General features: G+C 44.6%; 1 protein-coding gene across 1 annotated transcript; it reads left to right on the forward strand.

Annotated features, from left to right (window-relative positions):
* Positions 1 to 629: 629 nt before the first annotated feature.
* On the forward strand, positions 630 to 1,399 carry LOC103636893 (uncharacterized). Its single transcript, XM_023300834.1, has 3 exons — positions 630 to 744; positions 846 to 931; positions 1,027 to 1,399. The coding sequence occupies exons 1-3, from the start codon at positions 682 to 684 to the stop codon at positions 1,304 to 1,306; spliced, it is 429 nt and encodes a 142-aa protein (XP_023156602.1). The 5' UTR covers positions 630 to 681; the 3' UTR covers positions 1,307 to 1,399.
* The last annotated feature ends 17,457 nt before the right edge of the window (positions 1,400 to 18,856 follow it).

Here is an 18,856-nt window from a genome sequence, read left to right on the forward strand (position 1 = left end):
TCTAATGCTGGAAGTGTTACTGGTGGTCTGGTTGGTGCTGGTCTAACTCGGATATTTGGGGTCACCAGGGACACCTTTGGGAACCTACCTCTATTGATTGTCGTCTGCAATCTTAGTTCGCTGCTGCCCTTACCTCTTTTAGGTCTCCTGCCAGAGGAATCAGGTGACACAGACAATGGAGAAACAAAGAATATCTGACTTGCTGAGGGTTTCATCTCTGTTTGTTCTGATTCTCAAGTATAGCATACCACAGTGTGCAGCTTCAACTCAGATATGATCCATCCAGTTGAAGTTCAAAAGATCAGTGGGGAAATATGGAAATCATACTGGAGATAAGTTCTTTGAGAGAAGCACATGAAGATGCCATAAGGAAGGCTATCAGTGCTTTTAATGTTTCTGCTGTTGGTACTAGGTCAGCTCGTTCAAAATTTGAAAAGCTTCTTCATAGTTCTCTCAAAAAGGCCTTTGAGGTGATCTTATCATTACTCATCAGCTGCTTTTGAGTCAGCATGCCTTCTTATTATTTTATTTTCACATGGAACATTGATTAATGCCTGCCAATTGCTGAAGTAAATTACAATATATGAGTGGGTAGGCTAACGGTGAAGCACATGAATGCAGGACTACAATAGGAATGCTTTTCTGGAGGCTGACTTGCAATGTTCTAATAAAGTTCAGAACATGGAATCAAAGGTGCGAGCAGCATGTAACCGTTCGAATGCAAAATTAGATGACATAGTCAGGGTAAGACAACAAAAAACTTCTCTGCTGCTGTAATTAATCGACAAGAACCTTATCCTTTATTATTGTTTATGGTAATGTCCTTGTTGCTGGATTAACTGCAGCTCCTTGATGACCTACTCACAGAGTATGAGTCAACGGCCTATGGTCCTGGAAAATGGAAAAGGCTAGCCACATTCTTACAACAGTGGTATTCACCTCTTCAATTGTCTTGTTGGTTGATGTGGAATGATCTCATTATCTCACACAATCATTTTTTTTCCTTTGTTGGAATGATCACTGCAGTTTGGCTGGCCCTGTTCTGGACCTTTTCAGAAGACAGTTAGAGCATATAGATGCTGAAAGGAACGCCATGAGATTGAAATGCAATTCAAGCGATGATAAGTTGGCATTGCTGAGGAAGCAGCTTGAAGCAAGCGAGAGTCACAGAGCTGAGTATGTGAGGCGCTATGAGGAAATTCTGAATGATAAACAGAAAATTTCCAAGGATTACTCTATTCGTATAACTGAACTTCAGGCCAAAAGTAGCAAGTTGGATGTGAACTTATGTGAATTTGTGAACTAAAAATGTGCACTATGGATGTGAACTTATGTGAATTTGCGAATTTATGTATTTAGACTTATGTGAATTTGTGAACTTATGTATTTAGACTTGTGTGAATTTGTGATATGTACATATATCCATGTGCTTGAAATATGTATTGTATGTGATATTCTATGTTGCATGTGATATTATGTGTGTCTAATTTTTCATTTCTGTATTTTTTATTTTTTTCTAGAAAAGGGTTAAAAACGTGGGTACCCACGTTCTTAACATTAAGAACGTGGGTACCGTCGAACTTAATGTGCAGCCCTCACCGACCCACGCAGAACCCATAAGTTCGACGGCCACGTGGCCCCGTCGAACTTAAATGTAAGAACGTGGGTGCCGTCGAACTTATGGGAAAAAATTCGACGGCCCCCGTCGAACTTAAACACCCACGTTCTTAATGTTAAGTTCGACGGTACCCACGTTCTTAATGTTAAGTTCGACGGTACCCACGTTCTTAATGTTAAGTTCGTCGGGGCCGTCGAACTTACTTCTCTAAGTTCGTCCAAAAATCGCCGTCGGCTATATTCGTCGGTAAACCCACGTTCTTATGGTAAGTTCGACGGCCTATTACATTAAGTTCGACGGTTTTTCACCCACGTTCTTTAACCAGTTTCCTGTAGTGTAGTCGTGCTCACGGTCATGAGCATCTTAGGACTCTCACATGATTAAATTATGGAACTAAATTCAATTTGTCATTTGCATTGCATGGGATTTATTATTAATTTTGTTCTATTATTATTATGGTTTGGTATTTACTTACATCTAGTAATTGCTAATAAAATTTGACCAACTTATTTAAAGCAATGCTCAGCTTTAACCCCTATTGTTGATCAGCCTTACACATCACATGAACTCCCACCTTTGGTGAGTTCATGCACATTATTCCCCACAACTTGTTGAGTGATGAACATATGTGAGCTCACCCTTACTGTCTCACACCCCCACAGTTCAAGAACAGGTACCGCAGGATGAGGTGCATGGTGGATGCCGCGATGTGTTCGTGAGAGGTCTAGGCCGTCGTCTCTGTCACAACCAGTTTTGGAAGGCCAACCGAATGCGAACCATGTACGTGCCAGGATCAGAACTCACGTACATAGTGATTACATAATTGGACATCATCACACAATGCTCGAAGTAAAGAGCGGAATGGTACTTTAATTACATCAAGATGTCAGAAACATCCACAGAGTCTAATACATAACCATTGTCTTTAACATAACTATCAAAGTGCGGAGAAACGAAACATAGATGATAAGCCTACATAGGCAGCTGACTGGGGGTTGCCACTAAGATAAAATAAAACTTGTCGTAATCCTGAAACTCCTTGAAATCCTCCATGTTGCTAGCATCACCTCTTGAGCACTGAGTACAGTGGGGACAACCTGGGGTGGGGTGGTGTGTAAAGCAAGGGTGAGTACACATCAACGTACTCAGCAAATGTCCCGTTTGGCTAAAGTGGACTAGCTTTATGTGGGGTTGAGGTTAAGCAGTTGCTTTTAGTTGGTCAAGTATTTATTATTGTTAGTAGAGCCAAGTTTTTAGTAATAACCCAGTTATTTCCCAAAAGTACTCCCTCAAAAGAGGAAATACCAGAGATCAGACTTATAACATCATTGTTAACCATCATCATATAAGTAACTAGAATTCTTCTAATCAAAGAGGATCCCAAGGCTGCTCTTAACCGTGAGCTCGGCTCATATTCCAGTTTCTAACACTCTGCAAAGGTTGCACACTTTACCCACGAGTCATGATCCATTTCCAGTTTGGGTTGTACAGACCCGATCTTCACTACCAAAGTGAATGGCCAGGGATACACTACGTAGCCTTTACAAAGACTCCCCTAATGCATAGCTGATCGTTAGGTTTCGCCAGTCGTACAAATGCAGTACACCCCCCCCAAGGTGGGTGACTAACAAAACCAAATCGAATGAACCTCTACACCCCAACCTTTGCAGAGCGAGCACTACGCCCCCAGTCCCCATTGTTGGCCCTCAGTCAAAGCCAACTACACCCCCAGGTTCATCTAATTAATCAGCGAAGGGCGTCCCATTCCACCCTCATGGTTGCACTGTTATCCCGGGTGGTCACTCCATGAACAGGTCCTTACGGAGAGGTACTCAGAAAAAGGCCTGAGCCCCCTAGAGTATCACAAGATCATCAACATAATCAGGATAACAATATCGTATCATAAATGTTCACATCATGTTCATTGATTAAAGTTAAGGCAATAGCAAAATGCTAACCATGATAACCCAAAAGGTAAGCAAGGATAAGGTACATACAAAGCTAGTCAATCCTTAGGTTTAGATAATGTAATGCGGGACAGTGAATCATAAAGTATGTAGGACATAATAGGTCAGAGGACACTTTCCTTCACCAGGTTGTTGCTCAGGGAGGTCTCCAACAACACACTTAGGAACCTCGGACTGCTCATTGTCTAAATAAAGCGAGCATGCATTCAATACATTTGGAAAGTACAAATGAACAGCACACCAAACATGTACAAACATAGGAATACATCTCAAAAGGCACAATACTACATAAGGGATAATGAGTTCAAAGTATAACATAAACTAACTTCATTTGGAAATAGATTATTATTTCTCTAAGTGTTACTCACAAATACATAACATAGTTCAATTTATTTTATTGTGACCTAAAAATTCAAACAGAGATGAATTCATGTAATACACATTATTAATCTTCCAAGATTAAAGATGTTTTAAATCTCTAGGTTTCTCCTTTTATTTATTTTATTAAATAAACAAATCTACACCTACATTAATTCATACTTAATCATAAAAATTAGAATGTGCAGACAGTAGCTGGAACTAATTTATTTGAACAGAGAATAATACTATGAACATTTTGCAATTTGAATCACTAAATTTGGAGTTCATATGCAAAAGATATAAAATAAACAAGTTTGGGAATTCAAAATATGAAATTAGGTCTAATTCTGTTAATATTTAAAAGTCCAGGGTTCAATCTGCAAGAATATAGGGGCCTGCGCGCGAAAACCAGGGACGGCGGGTTGATTCTTAACAAACCGAGGGTCTCTTTAATAAAACTACCGCATGAAGGGGTATCGGGTGAATCTAACTGTTAGATCTAAAATTAACGATTGAGATTAGATCTGCGGCCGAGGGCGCGCGCGCGAGCGGGTGAGTGCTGACAAGCGGGCCAGGGGATGTCAGCAATAGGGGGAGGGCGCCGGAGTTGGGGCAGGCGCATGCTAGGGGGTTCCGGGGTCGCCGGGATTGGGTAGAGAGGGAGGCAACGCCACAGCGAACTCAATGGCGGGGAAGAGGCCACGAATCCGAGGGCAGAGAGGGGAGAACGGCGGCAGAAGGTCTCGGGCAGACCGGAGGAACTCCGGCGAGGCATTCCGGCCACGGGGAAGGGGCTTGAGGCGTATTAAGGCTTGGGAAAGCTTCAGCAGAGGCAGGGGTGACACAGGGACCTACACCGGGGAACTAGACCGGGCTAAATTGGCCGGCCACCTTGCGAGCACGGTGGACAGCCACGACCGAGCACCGGCGATGCCAAAATTGGCCGAGCACAGAGCGAAACTAGGGAAATTAAGCACGGGCAAAGGTGTCTCACCTCGGGGCGGAGCTCGGGGAGGCTTGGCGCGGTCTCCGGCGAGCTAGATGGTCGGGAACGCAGGCGTGGGTCTCCGGCGGCGCCTGGCCGCGAGGGCAATGCTGTGCGAAATGAGGCGGGGGAGCGAGTGCGGGCACTACCGAGGCTCTAAGAAGAGAGCTAGGCGCGTGGGCGGGCGTCATGGCCGAGAAATCTGGCGACGTGCGCGAGTGCGCACTCGCCGGTCCACGGCGGGCGCGGGGAGGGCGGATCTCACAGGGAGGGTCCACGGCGCAGAGAGAGAAAAGAGGGACGCACGGGGCAATGGCTCAGCGCCTGGCGAACCGGGCCTGTGAGGTAGAGAGAGAGGAGAAGCGTGGGGGTGAACAAACCGACGCCGACAGGTCAGCCCTAGTGGGCAGAGAGCAAGAGAGAGAGAGAGAGCGCGGGAGAGAGAGCTACCGCTGACATGCGGGGCCCACCTGTCAGGCGGCGAGGGCACGCGGGCGCGCGGCCAGGCTGGGCTGAGTTGGGTCGGCTGGGCTACTTTCCCTTTTTCTTTTTATCTGGATTTTCTAATTCCTTTTCTATAGGGTTTTCAATTCCAAATTCAAATTAGGTTTCAAATTCAAATAAATTCAAACATGTGCAACACTTCAAAGAATATTTTAAGCTCAGCATTATGCAACATGTCATGACCCATAATGTTTTGGCAAAAATAAATAATTAAATCCCCCTAACTTTAAACTAATTCTACCTAAAAGGGAAAAAGGAAGAGAGGATCTAGAAAGAGATAAAACCTAGAGTGAGAGAGAGAAGAGTAACACATGAATTTGGGTAATAATTAGAAAGAAATTTTATACCCCTAAATTCAGGGTGTTACAGACCTATCCCCCTTAAAAGAATCTCGCCCTCGAGATTCAGGGCTGGCTAGAAATGAGCTCAGGGTACTTGGCTTTCAAATAGTCTTCTCTTTCCCAGGTTGCTTCTTCTTTTGAGTGATGACCCCATTTGACTTTGCACATCCTGATGGTACTTCTCCGAGTGACCCGATCTGCTGTCTCCAGAATTTGAGTTGGCTTCTCAGTATAAGTCAGATCTTCTTGAACTTCAAGATCCTCTGCTGGCAACTTCTCTTCTGGCACTCTCAAGCATTTCTTCAATTGAGACACATGGAACACATTGTGCACAGCGGACAGATTCTCTGGTAAGTTGAGTTGATAAGCCACTTCTCCGCGTCTTGCTTGAATCTGATACGGTCTGATGTATCGAGGTGCTAGCTTGCCTTTGACTCCAAACCTTTTGGTTCCTCTGATGGGTGACACCTGCAAATAGACATACTCTCCCACTTCAAAGCTGAGTTCCCTTCTTTTGGTGTCAGCATAGCTTCGCTGTCTGGACTGCGCTGCCTTTAAATTCTCCCGGACCATTCTGATGTTCTCTTCGGCTTCAAGAAAAATATTTGGACCGAACACATGTCTTTCACCAGGTTGGTCCCAATGCAATGGAGTTCTGCAATTCCTCCCATAGAGTGCTTCGAATGGTGACATCTTCGGACTAGCCTGATAACTGTTGTTGTAAGAGAATTCCGCATATGGTAATCTTTTGTCCCAACCTATCTTGTCTTGCAAAGCACAAGCCCTCAACATATCCTCCAGAATCTGATTGGTTTTCTCTGTTTGACAATATGTCTGTGGGTGGTAAGCTGAACTGAACTTCAAGTGTGTGCCCAAAGCTTCATGCAACTGCTGCCAAAAATGAGAGGTGAACTGAGTACCTCTATCTGATACTATCTTCTTCGGAACGCCATGCAAGCTCACAATCTGAGCCATGTATAGTTCGGCTAACACCGCGCTGTTGTAGGTGGTCTTGACTGGTATGAAATGGGCCGCCTTTGTCAAACGGTCCACTACTACCCAAATAGAGTCATAACCAGTACGAGTGCGAGGCAAACCGACTATAAAGTCCATTCCAATCTCATCCCATTTCCACTGAGGAATCTGCAATGGTTGCAACAAACCTGCAGGTCTCTGGTACATCTTCTCACTACCAGGGTGTATAGAGTATGCTGTCTCATGGGCTTCCTTGAGAATCAGTTCCCGGATCAATTTCATATCGGGAACACACAGTCTATCCTTGAACCATACCACTCCTTCCGCATCTTCACGGAAATCCTTGCCTTTCCCATCTATGATCAACTGCCGAATCTCGTTGATCTTCTCATTATCCTTCTGACCTTTCCTGATGTCTTGCTCTAGAGTGGGTTCCAACTCGATTGTCACCCCTTGGGTGTTGTTCAGAAATCCGAGACTCAATCTGTCGAATTCCTTCGCTATATCATACGGCATCGGGTGAGCTGCCAACATATTAACTTGACTCTTTCTACTAAGAGCATCTGCAACCACATTTGCTTTACCTGGGTGATAATGAATCTCCAGCTCATAATCCTTGATCAATTCTAACTATCTTCGCTGCCTCATGTTTAATTCTAACTGAGTGAATATGTACTTGAGTCTCTTGTGATCCGTGTAGATATCACACTTCTACCCATAAAGATAATGCCTCCAGGTCTTCAATGCATGAACCACGACTGCTAATTCCAGATCATGAGTAGGATAATTCTTCTCATGAATCTTCAACTGTCGGGATGAGTATGCCACTACTCTCCCTTCCTGCATCAACACACATCCCAGTCCGGTGTACGAGGCATCACAATATATTGAGAATGGCTTGTGGACATCGGGCAGAATCAGTACTGGTGCCATTGTCAACTTCTCCTTCAATGTCTCAAAGGACTTCTGGCATGCTGGGGTCCACTTGAACTCAACCTTCTTCGCCAACAAGGTGGTCATTGGCCTGGCAATCTTGGAGAAACCTTCAATGAAACGTCGATAATAACCGACCATTCCGATGAAACTCTTGATTCCTCGGACATCTTTTGGTGCTTTCCAGTCTAAGATAGATGTTACCTTCTTTGGATCTACAGCTAATCCCTCTCGGTTTATAATGTGACCCAAGAACAGGACTTCACTGATCCAGAACTCGCACTTGCTAAGCTTGGCATACAGCTGACAATCTCGTAGCCTCTGAAGTACCTTCCTCAAATGCTCCTCATGCTCTTGCTCATTTTGGGAATATATAAGAATGTCATCAATAAACACCACCACGAACTTGTCGAGGTAGTCCATGAACACACTGTTCATCAAGTACATGAAGTAAGCTGGCGCATTCGTCAAACCGAATGACATGACCGTGAACTGATACAGTCCATACTTGGTGATGAATGCTGTCTTCGGTATATCCGAAGGTCGGATTCTGAGCTGGTGGTAGCCTAACCTCAGATCTATCTTCTAGAACACACTGGCTCCTCTCAACTGATCGAATAAATCTTCAATTCTGGGCAAGCGGTACTTGTTCTTGACACTGACTTCATTCAAAGCTCGATAATCGATGCACATCCTCTTTGTGCCATCCTTCATGTCCACAAATAGCACTGGGGCTGCCCAAGGCAAGGTACTCGGTCTGATGTAGCCTTTCTCCGACAACTCATCAATCTGCTTCTTGAGTTCCACCAATTCTGGTCCAGACACTCGATAGGTCTCTTGGAAATAGGGGCGGTGCGTGGTATAAGCTCTATGGCAAATTCAACCTTCCTTTCACGTCGCATACCTGGTAACTCGTCGGGAAACACATCTGGGAATTCTGACACTACCTTCATAGCCTCTGATGGTTTAATCTCCTTAATATGGGCGGTGACTTGGTGACAACTCCCTTTCCTTGATTCAGACAAGACCAATTCCACTAACACTTCTTCTCCTGATAGGGACACTAACTTCACTGTTCTCTTGTCACATCTAAGACTGGCTTGATACTTAGTTAGCCAATTCATCCCTAGGATGGCATCTATAGTTGTATCCTGGTTACCCATAACTATTTAATCAGTGGGGAACTCTATCCCCCTTATTTGAACCATTGCACTAGGGCAAAATCTATCTGTTTGGGTTCTTCCACCAACTGAACTAACCCTCATAGGTGGATATATGGGTGCTACTGGTATATTATGTGATTCTACCCATGATGCAGTCACAAAACAATGCGTTGCTCCAGTATCAAATAAGATATTTGCAGAATGGTACTCGACTGAAAACATACCTAGTGCCACTCCTGGAGTCTCCTGGACTGCGTCGACCTCCAAGTGGTTCACCTTTCCATACTTGGCACGAGGCTGCCCACGTTTGTTGCCTCCTTGCTGCATTGCATTCTGTCTGACTAGGGCATTGGGAGCTAGCTGCTACTGAGCTGCTTTCTTTGGGCAATGATTCGCCCAGTGACCTTGTTCCCCACAGTAGAAACATGCACGACTCCCTCCTTGCGCTGGCGCTGCTTGGTTGCTCTGGTTGGTTGCTGGGGCAAGAAGACGGGCTGCCTGGTTGCTCTGACGCTGGTATTGATTTCCTTCTTGTTGGTTGTTCTGACGGTACTGCTGCTGCTGCTGAAAAAACTGCCTCTGGTACTGCTGTTGCTGGTTCTGACGCTGATGCTGGTGCTGGTGACCTTGCTTGAATGGTTGAGGTGGGTTGCCTGAGTAGCGAGGACGGCTGCTACTCCCAGCCTGAGATCCACCAATCTTGTGTTTCCTGTCCTCCATCTCCCGACGCTTCCTTTCTGTCATGATTGCTATGTCGATCAAATGCTGAAAGGTGGGGAAAGTGTGGTTCATAAGCTGGTAGTGAAGGGGATCAACCAATCCTCTCAGAAAGTGGTACTACCTCATAGCATCCGTGTTGTCGTCTTCTGGGGCATAACATGATAGCTGCAGAAACTTGTCCTTGTACTCGCTGGCGGATAGGGGACCTTCCTTTAGGGCGAGAAACTCCTCCTTCCTCACTATCATCAGTCCCTCGGGCACATGGTAGCGACGGAAGTTGTCCCTGAATTCTTCCCAAGTGATGGCTTCAGGGTTGGCATGGGTGGCGAGGTAAGACTCCCACCAAGATTGGGCTGCTTCCCTCAGCTCTCGGGGACCATACAACACCTTCTCACAATTGTTGCACTGGACAGTGTGCAACTCACGCTCCATGGTGCACAGCCAATCTTCAGCGTCCATGGGATCAGTAGAATGAGCAAAGACTGGGGGATGGCCCCTCATGAATTCTGCTCGCTTGTCGCTGGGAACTTGAGGCATCTAAACTTGCACCTGAGGCTGAGGTGGTGGTGGCTGCTACTGCACCTACTGCATAGCTGCTAAGGTCTGACCAATTGCCTGGACTGCTTGGGTCTGCATCAAGAACATTTGCTCAATGGTCATCGGGGGTGGCGGTGGAAAATGCTGATGTGGTGCTTCCTCCTCTTGGGGTGCCTGCTATTCTGGCTAAGCACGCCTCGCACCTCTGCGCCTGTTCTCAGACATCTGTAGAAATCACACACATATATCAAATTTGCCTCTGCAGTCTTTCAGCATAAGAAAAGATGTATAGAAAATCCTCATAGCACTGAACAAATGACCATCTTTACTGACAGCTTCTCAGATAAAAAGATAAGTGGAAATAAATGGATTACCCAACTAAATAACTGATTTTATTAATAACTACACCAAGTTGCAAGGGATACCCACACCTTGGTGACAATCATTACAAAGATCCAACTTCAGTACATGTCCATCATAACAAGCATCCAACATAAGGTAAGCAAACTAACTCTAACTAAGACTGACTACACTAAGACACTGAACTAAGCATTATTACAGACTCCAACTCTGTCGATCTAGGGATCCAAATCTATCCGGGTCCTGCAGTCTGGGGTACCATAGTCGAAGCGACCACGGGGCGGTGAACGGTAAGGGCGCTGAATCCCGACAGGGGCGGGAGAACCACCATCCAGATAGTGGCGTGCTGCGCACTCAGCACGCAATTCCGCAACCTCCGCCCGAACCTTGCCCAACTCATCAAGGGCATGGTCCAACTCTGTGTTGAGCACGACAGCCAAGTTGACCATGCTGTTCAGCCTGGGATTGCCCTCACCAACTGGCGAGGCAATCACACCTCTAGCACTGTCGGTCGAACGACGAGGGTAGTACTACAGGTCGAGGCCATCAGCTACCCTGCTGAACAACGAGCAATACTGAGAAAGTGCTCGTTGTGCTACATCTTGCATGGCTGCGTTGGCAGTATCCCTCTTAGTAATAGAATAGTGCTCCGAGAAGGCCTCTACACCCCGGAGATCATCGTCCGGATGGCGCACCAAGCAAGTAGCCTCCCACTGGTCCAGGTATAGCCCACGAGGATGCTGGTAGACTACACAACGATACTCGATGGACCAAGTGTGTCGGTCGAAGGCCCGACGTGGCAAGGTGTCGAGAGCATCGTGGAAGTGACACCCGTGAGTGGCGTCACGAGTGATGGGTCTAGTGATCCATCCCTCCGGCTCCCACTCCTCCAAGAGCTCCGTGTCATGGCTCAAACTGCCACCGGCGCTCCTGCTCCTCGTGCAGGCGGCGATGCAGTCTCTCCAGGTGACTGGACTGACCTAGCACCGTGCGACGCAGTGGACGCTCCGCCAGGCAAGAAGGAAAAAAGGGGATCACAGACTTACGTGCAGTGCACCTGATACGGGCCATCTACAAAAGACATCTTAAGCACAAGAGTAAGAGTAGAACTATGAGACCAGAAAGTAAACAGAAAGAAAAGTGAGACAAAACTTTTTGAGATAAGTAGATAACATAGAGTTTGTCAAGATGACCAACTTTTGAAAAGACTCTGAGGTCAAGGTAAGAGTAGGGGTCTATAGACCTTAGGTCGACCATTCTATTCTAGGTTAGCGATCCTACATTCAGCAAGGCTTTGATACCACTTATGTCACACCCGGTTTTGGAAGGCCAACCGAATGCGAACCATGTATGCGCCAGGATCAGAACTCACGTACATAGTGATTACATAATTGGACATCATCACACAATGCTTGAATTAAATAGCAGAAAGGTACTTTAATTAAATCAAGATGTCAGAGACATCCATAGAGTCTAATACATAACCATTGTCTTCAACATAACTATCAAAGTGCGGAGAAACAAAACGTGGATGATAAGCCTACATAGGCAGTTGACTGGGGGTTGCCACTAAGATAAACTAAAACTTGTCGTAATCCTGAAACTCCTCGAAGTCCTTCATGTTGCCAGCATCACCTCCTGAGCACTAAGTACAGTGGGGACAACCTGGGGTGGTGTGTAAAGCAAGAGTGAGTACACATCAATGTACTCAGCAAATGTCCCGTTTGGCTAAAGTGGACTAGCTGTATGTGGGGTCGAGGTTAAGCAGTTGCTTTTAGTTCAAGTATTTATTATTGTTAGCAGAGCCAAGTTTTAGTAATAACCTAGTTATTACCCAAAAGTACTCCCTCAAAAGAGGAAATACCAGAGATCAGACTTATAACATCATTGTTAACCATCATCATATAAGTAACTAGAATTCTTCTAATCAAAGAGGATCCCAAGGCTGCTCTTAACCGTGAGCTCGGCTAATATACCAGTTTCTAACACTCTGCAGATGTTGCACACTTTACCCACGAGTCGTGATCCCTATTCCAGCCTAGGTTGTTAGACCCAACCTTCACTACCAAGGTGAATCGCCAGGGATACACTATGTAGCCTTTACAAAGACTCCCCTGGTGCATAGCTGCTCGTTAGGTTTCGCCAATCGTACAAACATAGTACACCTCCCCAAGGTGGGTGACTAACAAAACTAAATCGAATGAACCTCTGCACCCCAACCTTGGCAGAGCTACATAAGGGATAATGAGTTCAAAGTATAACATTAACTATAACATAAACTAACTTCATTTGGAAATAGATTATTATTTCTCTAAGTGTTACTCACAAATACATAACATAGTTCAATTTATTTTATTATGACCTAAAAATTAGAACAGAGATGAATTCATGTAATACACATTATTAATCTTACAAGATTAAACATTTTTTAAATCTCTAGGGTTCTCTTTTTATTTATTTTATTAAATAAACAAATCTACACCTACATTAATTCATACTTAATCATAAAAATTAGAATTTGCAAACAGTAGTTGGAACTAATTTATTTGAAAAGAGAATAATACTATGAACATTTTGCAATTTGAATCACTAAATTTGGAGTTCATATGCAAAAGATATGAAATAAACAAGTTTGGGAATTTAAAATATGAAATTAGGTCTAATTCTGTGAATATTTAAAATTCTAGGGTTCAATCTGCAAAAATACACGGGCCTGTGCGCAAAAACCAGAGACGGCGGGTTGATTCTAAACAAACCGAGGGTCTCTTTAATAAAACTACCGCGCGAAGGGGTATCGGGTGAATCTAACTGTTAGATCTAAAATCAACGGCTGAGATTAGATCTGCGGCCGAGGGCACGCGCGCTCGAGCGAGTGCTGACAGGCGGGCCAGGGGATGTCAGCGACAGGAGGGAGGGCGCACTTACCGAGCGGGCCTAGCGCCAGGGGACACGGGCGCTGATAGGCGGGCCAGGGGCGCAGGTCGCGCGTGCGCGAAGCGGTATCCGCGATCTGGGACGGGCCATCAGGATCGGACAGAGGGGATCAAACCGGGGAGGACGAACGGCTGCGAGCGGCGCTGCTCCTCTCCGCGGCGGTGAGGTCTCCGGAGTTGGGGCAGGCGCGTGCTAGTGGGGTTCCGGGGTCACCGGGATTGAGTAGAGAGGGAGGGAACGCCAGAGCGAACTCAATGGTGGGGAAGAGACCACAAATCCGAGGGCAGAGAGGGGAGAACGGCGGGGAGAAGGTCTCGGGCGGACCGGAGGAACTCCGGCGAGGCATTCCGGCCACGGGGAAGGGGCTTGAGGCGTGCTAAGGCTTGGGAAAGCTTCAGCAGAGGCAGGGTGACACAGGGACCTACTCCGAGGAACTAGACCGGGCTAATATGGTCGGCCACCGCGCGAGCACGGCAGACCGCCGCGGCCGAGCACCGGTGATGCCAAAATTGGCCGAGCACAGAGCGGAACTAGGGAAATTAAGCACGGGCAAAGGTGTCTCACATTGGGGCGGAGCTCGGGGAGGCTTGGCGCGGTCTCCGGCGAGCTAGATGGTCGGGAACGCGGGTGTGGGTCTTCGGTGGCGTCTGGCGGCGAGGGCAGAGCGCGAGAGAGGGCGATGCTGTGCGAAATGAGGCGGGGGAGCGAGTGCGGGCATTGGCGAGGCTCTAAGAAGGGAGCTGGGCGCGTGGGCGGGCGTCGTGGCTGAGAAATCCGGCGACGTGCGCGAGTGCGCACTCGCCAGTCCACGTTGGGCGCGGGGAGGGCGGATCTGACACGGAGGGTCCACGGCGCAGAGAGAGAAAAGAGGGATGCGAGGGCAACGGCTCAGCGCTTGACGAACCGGGCCCGCGAGGCAGAGAGAGAGGAGAAGCGCGCGGTTGAAGAAACCGGCGTCGACAGGTCGGCCCTAGTGGGCAGAGAGCGAGATAGAGAGAGCACGGGGGAGAGAGAGCTGCCGCTGACAGGCGGGGCCCGCCTGTTAGGCGACGCAGGCGCGCGGGCGCGCGGCCTGGCTGGGCCGAGTTGGGCCAGCTGGGTTGCTTTCCCTTTTTCTTTTTATCTAGCTTTTCTAATTCCTTTTCTATTTCTTTTCTATAGGGTTTTCAATTCCAAATTCAAATTAGGTTTCAAATTCAAATAAATTCAAACATGTGCAACACTTCAAAGAATATTTTAAGCTGAGCATGATGCAACATGTCATGACCCATAATGTTTTGGCAAAAATAAATTATTAATTCCCCCTATCTTTAAGCTAATTCTACCTAAAAGGGAAAAAGGAAGAGAGGATCAAGAGAGAGATAAAACCTAGAGTGAGAGAGAGAAGAGTAACACATGAATTTGGGTGATAATTAGAAAGAAATTTTATACCCCCAAATTCAGGGGGTTACAGTCTCCCAGTCAACTTTGGGTTGCTGGATCGTTGTCTTCATATGATGTAATTATTTATTTATTTTGTACATAACTCCTATTATATAGTAAAGATGTGACATTCGTTTCTGTACCATGAGTCATCATATGTGTGAGACTTGGTCCCAGCACACCCGGTGATTGCGTTCGCGCCCGAGTCCCTAAAACCCGGGTGTGACAGAAGTGGTATCAGAGGAATGTTGCATGTAGGACGAGACCTAGATAGAACTGGATAACCCTTATTTACTTATCTTTGCTACTCTGATCCTTTCTAAACTTTCCTTAATCTTACCGCTTTACTCTGATTATTCTTACCTTTTCCTTCTAAAGACAAATGTGGATTTCACACTTTGAAATCCTATACCTAAAGTGACCTTTACGAATAGGATACCTACTCTTAGGAACAAAATCAAAACTATTTTTTTGTAAATATTTGTAGGCTTGAATGTTTGTTCTTGTGATACATGTCTGATTTGGATCTTTGATTGAGTGTGATGAGTTGTGGAGTAATGTCCACAATTACATCTGCATATACATATAGGCATAAATATAAATAAATAAAATTCATAAGATAACTAAACAACCTAGATTATCCTCCATTAAAGTGTATCTATTTTAAATAGATCCCTCTTAACGTAAAGGATTCTAGCTTATCTTAATAGGTTCATCTTGTTAAAAAAATCTATCTTATCCTCATAAATTGTGGATAAGATAAACTAGACCAACCAAGAATACACCATTAAAATATATTAAGCTTAATAGATCCATATTGTCTCAAAAGATACTCTTTTGCATTAATAGATTCATCTTATCTTGAATTTTTTTATCCTAATAAATCTAACTAATCTCAAAAGATTCTATCTTATTCTTAGAGATTCATCTTGTCCTAATAAGCATACTTATCCCAACCACTTTGCTTATCTCATTATAGTGTAACAACCATGATCTATTCCAAAATAAATTAAATAGATCTTATCTAGTCTAATCTAGTGATATCAATTTAATCTAGATCCAATCTAAGTTAATGTGATCTAAGGGGACCTGATCTAATTTAAATAAGATAATTACCGGATTAGTTAGTACTAGTGAAATAGATTAGACCTTATGCCTAAAAATAGGTGTTAACCTAGAAATGGTGCCCTAGACTAACTTGAACATGTACAACTACCTGACCATATGCAACTACCTTAACCATCCGATAGTTGCATAACCCCTCTGTTTTAACCTAACAGAGATTCTGACCTACCTACACCATATAATCCATCATATCTCAAAAGATTCTAACATATAGTAATAATATATATTCTACCGTGGTAGATCTATCTAACTTAAACTAGTCTAATCTAGTTATATCCAATCTAATCTAGACCCTACCTAATCTAATATGATCCAATCTAAAGTGAGTTACTTAAACAAGTTCGTTAATACTAGTAACATAGATTAGTCCATATTCCTATAAATGGGTCTTAAACCTAAATTGGTGTCTTAGACCAACTTGTTCGTGAAACCACGACCTAGCATGTGTTATAGGTTGCCCAACCAATTTATCCCAAAAGTAAAGTAAAACTATGTTTAACCTACCTACCCCATGAATCTGCAATTGTTATCCCAACTCAGATAATGGCATCTAGCACCACGACCGATGGTCCCTAAATCAGACCCAAGAAGAAAGTTAACGTCGACAATGAATGATATGAGTAGAAACAGATCTTCAGATGAATCAAGATCCACCACCCAGAATAAAAGTCTCCCTTACCTAACTTTCTCTGACCCCCAAATCTTCTCTACACTCACCTATTAGCTAAAACTTGATGTACCCTTGTTTTCTATGCCACACCTGCTAATGGCATGAAAATTTTAGGTCTATAAGAAAAAATATACTAATTGGAAGTTCCACTTAGATAAAAAATATAATAGAATTTTATAAAGAAAAAGTCAGCTTGATATGCTTAACTAAATGATATTCTTAAATAGAATTATAGAATCTAATGTGATCTAATCTAATATGATCTAATCTAATGTGATCTATTTAAACGGATTAGTGAAACTGGTAGAAGAGATTAGACCCTACTAGCCAGGTGTTAACTTAACTTAGCACATTAGACCATCTCAACCATGAACATAAGAGCTAACCCAATCAATAGTGTCATGATGAATTGTATAATCTATCTTCCCCACCTAACATCAAACAAGATTTTGACCTACATCATGTAGTCTATCTCACCCATATCTATCTCATCTTGACAGATTCTATCTTACCTTTGGAAATTCACCTTATACGACTAGTTACCCCAATCTGGACATAAAACAACAGATTAAGCCCTGCCAAAGAATCTTCAGTTCATAACCAGCTACTAGCCTATTCGTTCTGCCTACCAAATAATTTCCCTTGCAAAACTATCTTACCATATGCTTCTAACTCAGATGGTCAATACCAGAAAGGGAGGAGGAATCGATCTACCAGCCAGCCCCCACAACAGGAGGATTATCAAGCAACAACAAACAGAAATGAAGCCTCCAAATCCTCCACCGGTTGGAACCGATCCAGTGGTTGCCGCCCAAATGCACGTACTACAACAAATGACAAACACAGTGAACGAAATGCAAAATCAGATAAGGCAAGAACGCTAGGAAATGCTCTAGGACCGGCTGGAGATGCGTCAAGAAATGACACAAGAACGGTTGGAAAGACAACAACCACCACCACCACCAACTCCACCAAGATACATATATATTACTATTTGTAAAGACCTAAATAATACTTTAGTTAGTACTAGTATCTTACTATTTTAGTAATAATAATAAGGTCTATTTGACCATATGTTTTGCTAATAAGTTATGCATCATGGTGAGATTCTTGTTTGTGCATATGTTCTGAGATAATATGGATATACATCCTTTTTCTTACAAATCTCGAGGACAAGATTTCTGTTAAGGGGGGTAGGATTTGTAAAGCCCAAAATTTGGTTAAAAACATATAAAAATATTTATGATAGTATTTCTAGAATTTTTTTTAGAAACCTTGGGAATTTATTAGAACCTTTCCTCTTCATAAACCATTGAGAGTACTAAATTAATTAAGTGACCAATCAATAGATAAAGAAAGGTTGAGATAAAACTATCCATTAGTATAAAATTTATGTAAGAAGATTTTTTAAGTGGGATATTCCTCCCATTAACTATGTAGTTTAAAATATTAATGAAAACTGAAATATTTCTGTAAACACATGTTGAAGTACTGATCTGATGCATTTTCGAAGTTTGAGTTAAACTTGAACCCAGTTCGAATTCGAATTTGAATATAATAATAGGGAATAAAACAAAAGGAGAAAAAAGAAGAAGAACAACAACAACATATCTCGACTGGACCGAATGCCTACCAGGCGGCCCAATAGCTCCAATAGCACGACCCAACTTCCCCTTTGCTGTCGCGCCTGCTCTCGCCGACTGGGCGGGCCCGTGTGCCAGCCTCTCGCACGCGCGCTGTTGCGCTGACAATCAGGGCCCGCGTGTTAGACACACTCCATACCCGTGCTGCTCTCCCCGCTCACTAATCGGTGGGTCCGGACCATCAGCTTCGCCTCCTTCAAACGATGGCGGACCTTGCGGCGTGACCGTGGCTCTTTGGACTCGATTCCGCGCACCTGGATCGATCCCCGCAGGTTTTTGCCACCTTGAGACCTTCCCTGTCCGCGCTGCAGCAATCGAGATTGGGCGGTCTCTTTCCCCCCTCAATCGGAGCGATCAACTCCTTTTCCCCTTCAGGGCTTGTTCTGTTCTACCCCAATCCATATGGATTGAGGGGGATTGAGGGGGTTTTAATTCCTAGTAAGTCAAAATTCCTCCGAATCCGTATCGATCCCCTCCAATCCATATGGATTGAAAATAACCGAACAAGCCCTCAATGGACGCGCCGTGCATGGCGGGTTTGCGCTAAATCCACGCGGATCGTTTCTGCGCCAAGACCCATCCTCGCCTATTTAAGTAGC

Source organism: Zea mays, chromosome 8 (assembly GCF_902167145.1).
Source record: "Zea mays cultivar B73 chromosome 8, Zm-B73-REFERENCE-NAM-5.0, whole genome shotgun sequence".
NCBI lineage: Eukaryota > Viridiplantae > Streptophyta > Magnoliopsida > Poales > Poaceae > Zea > Zea mays.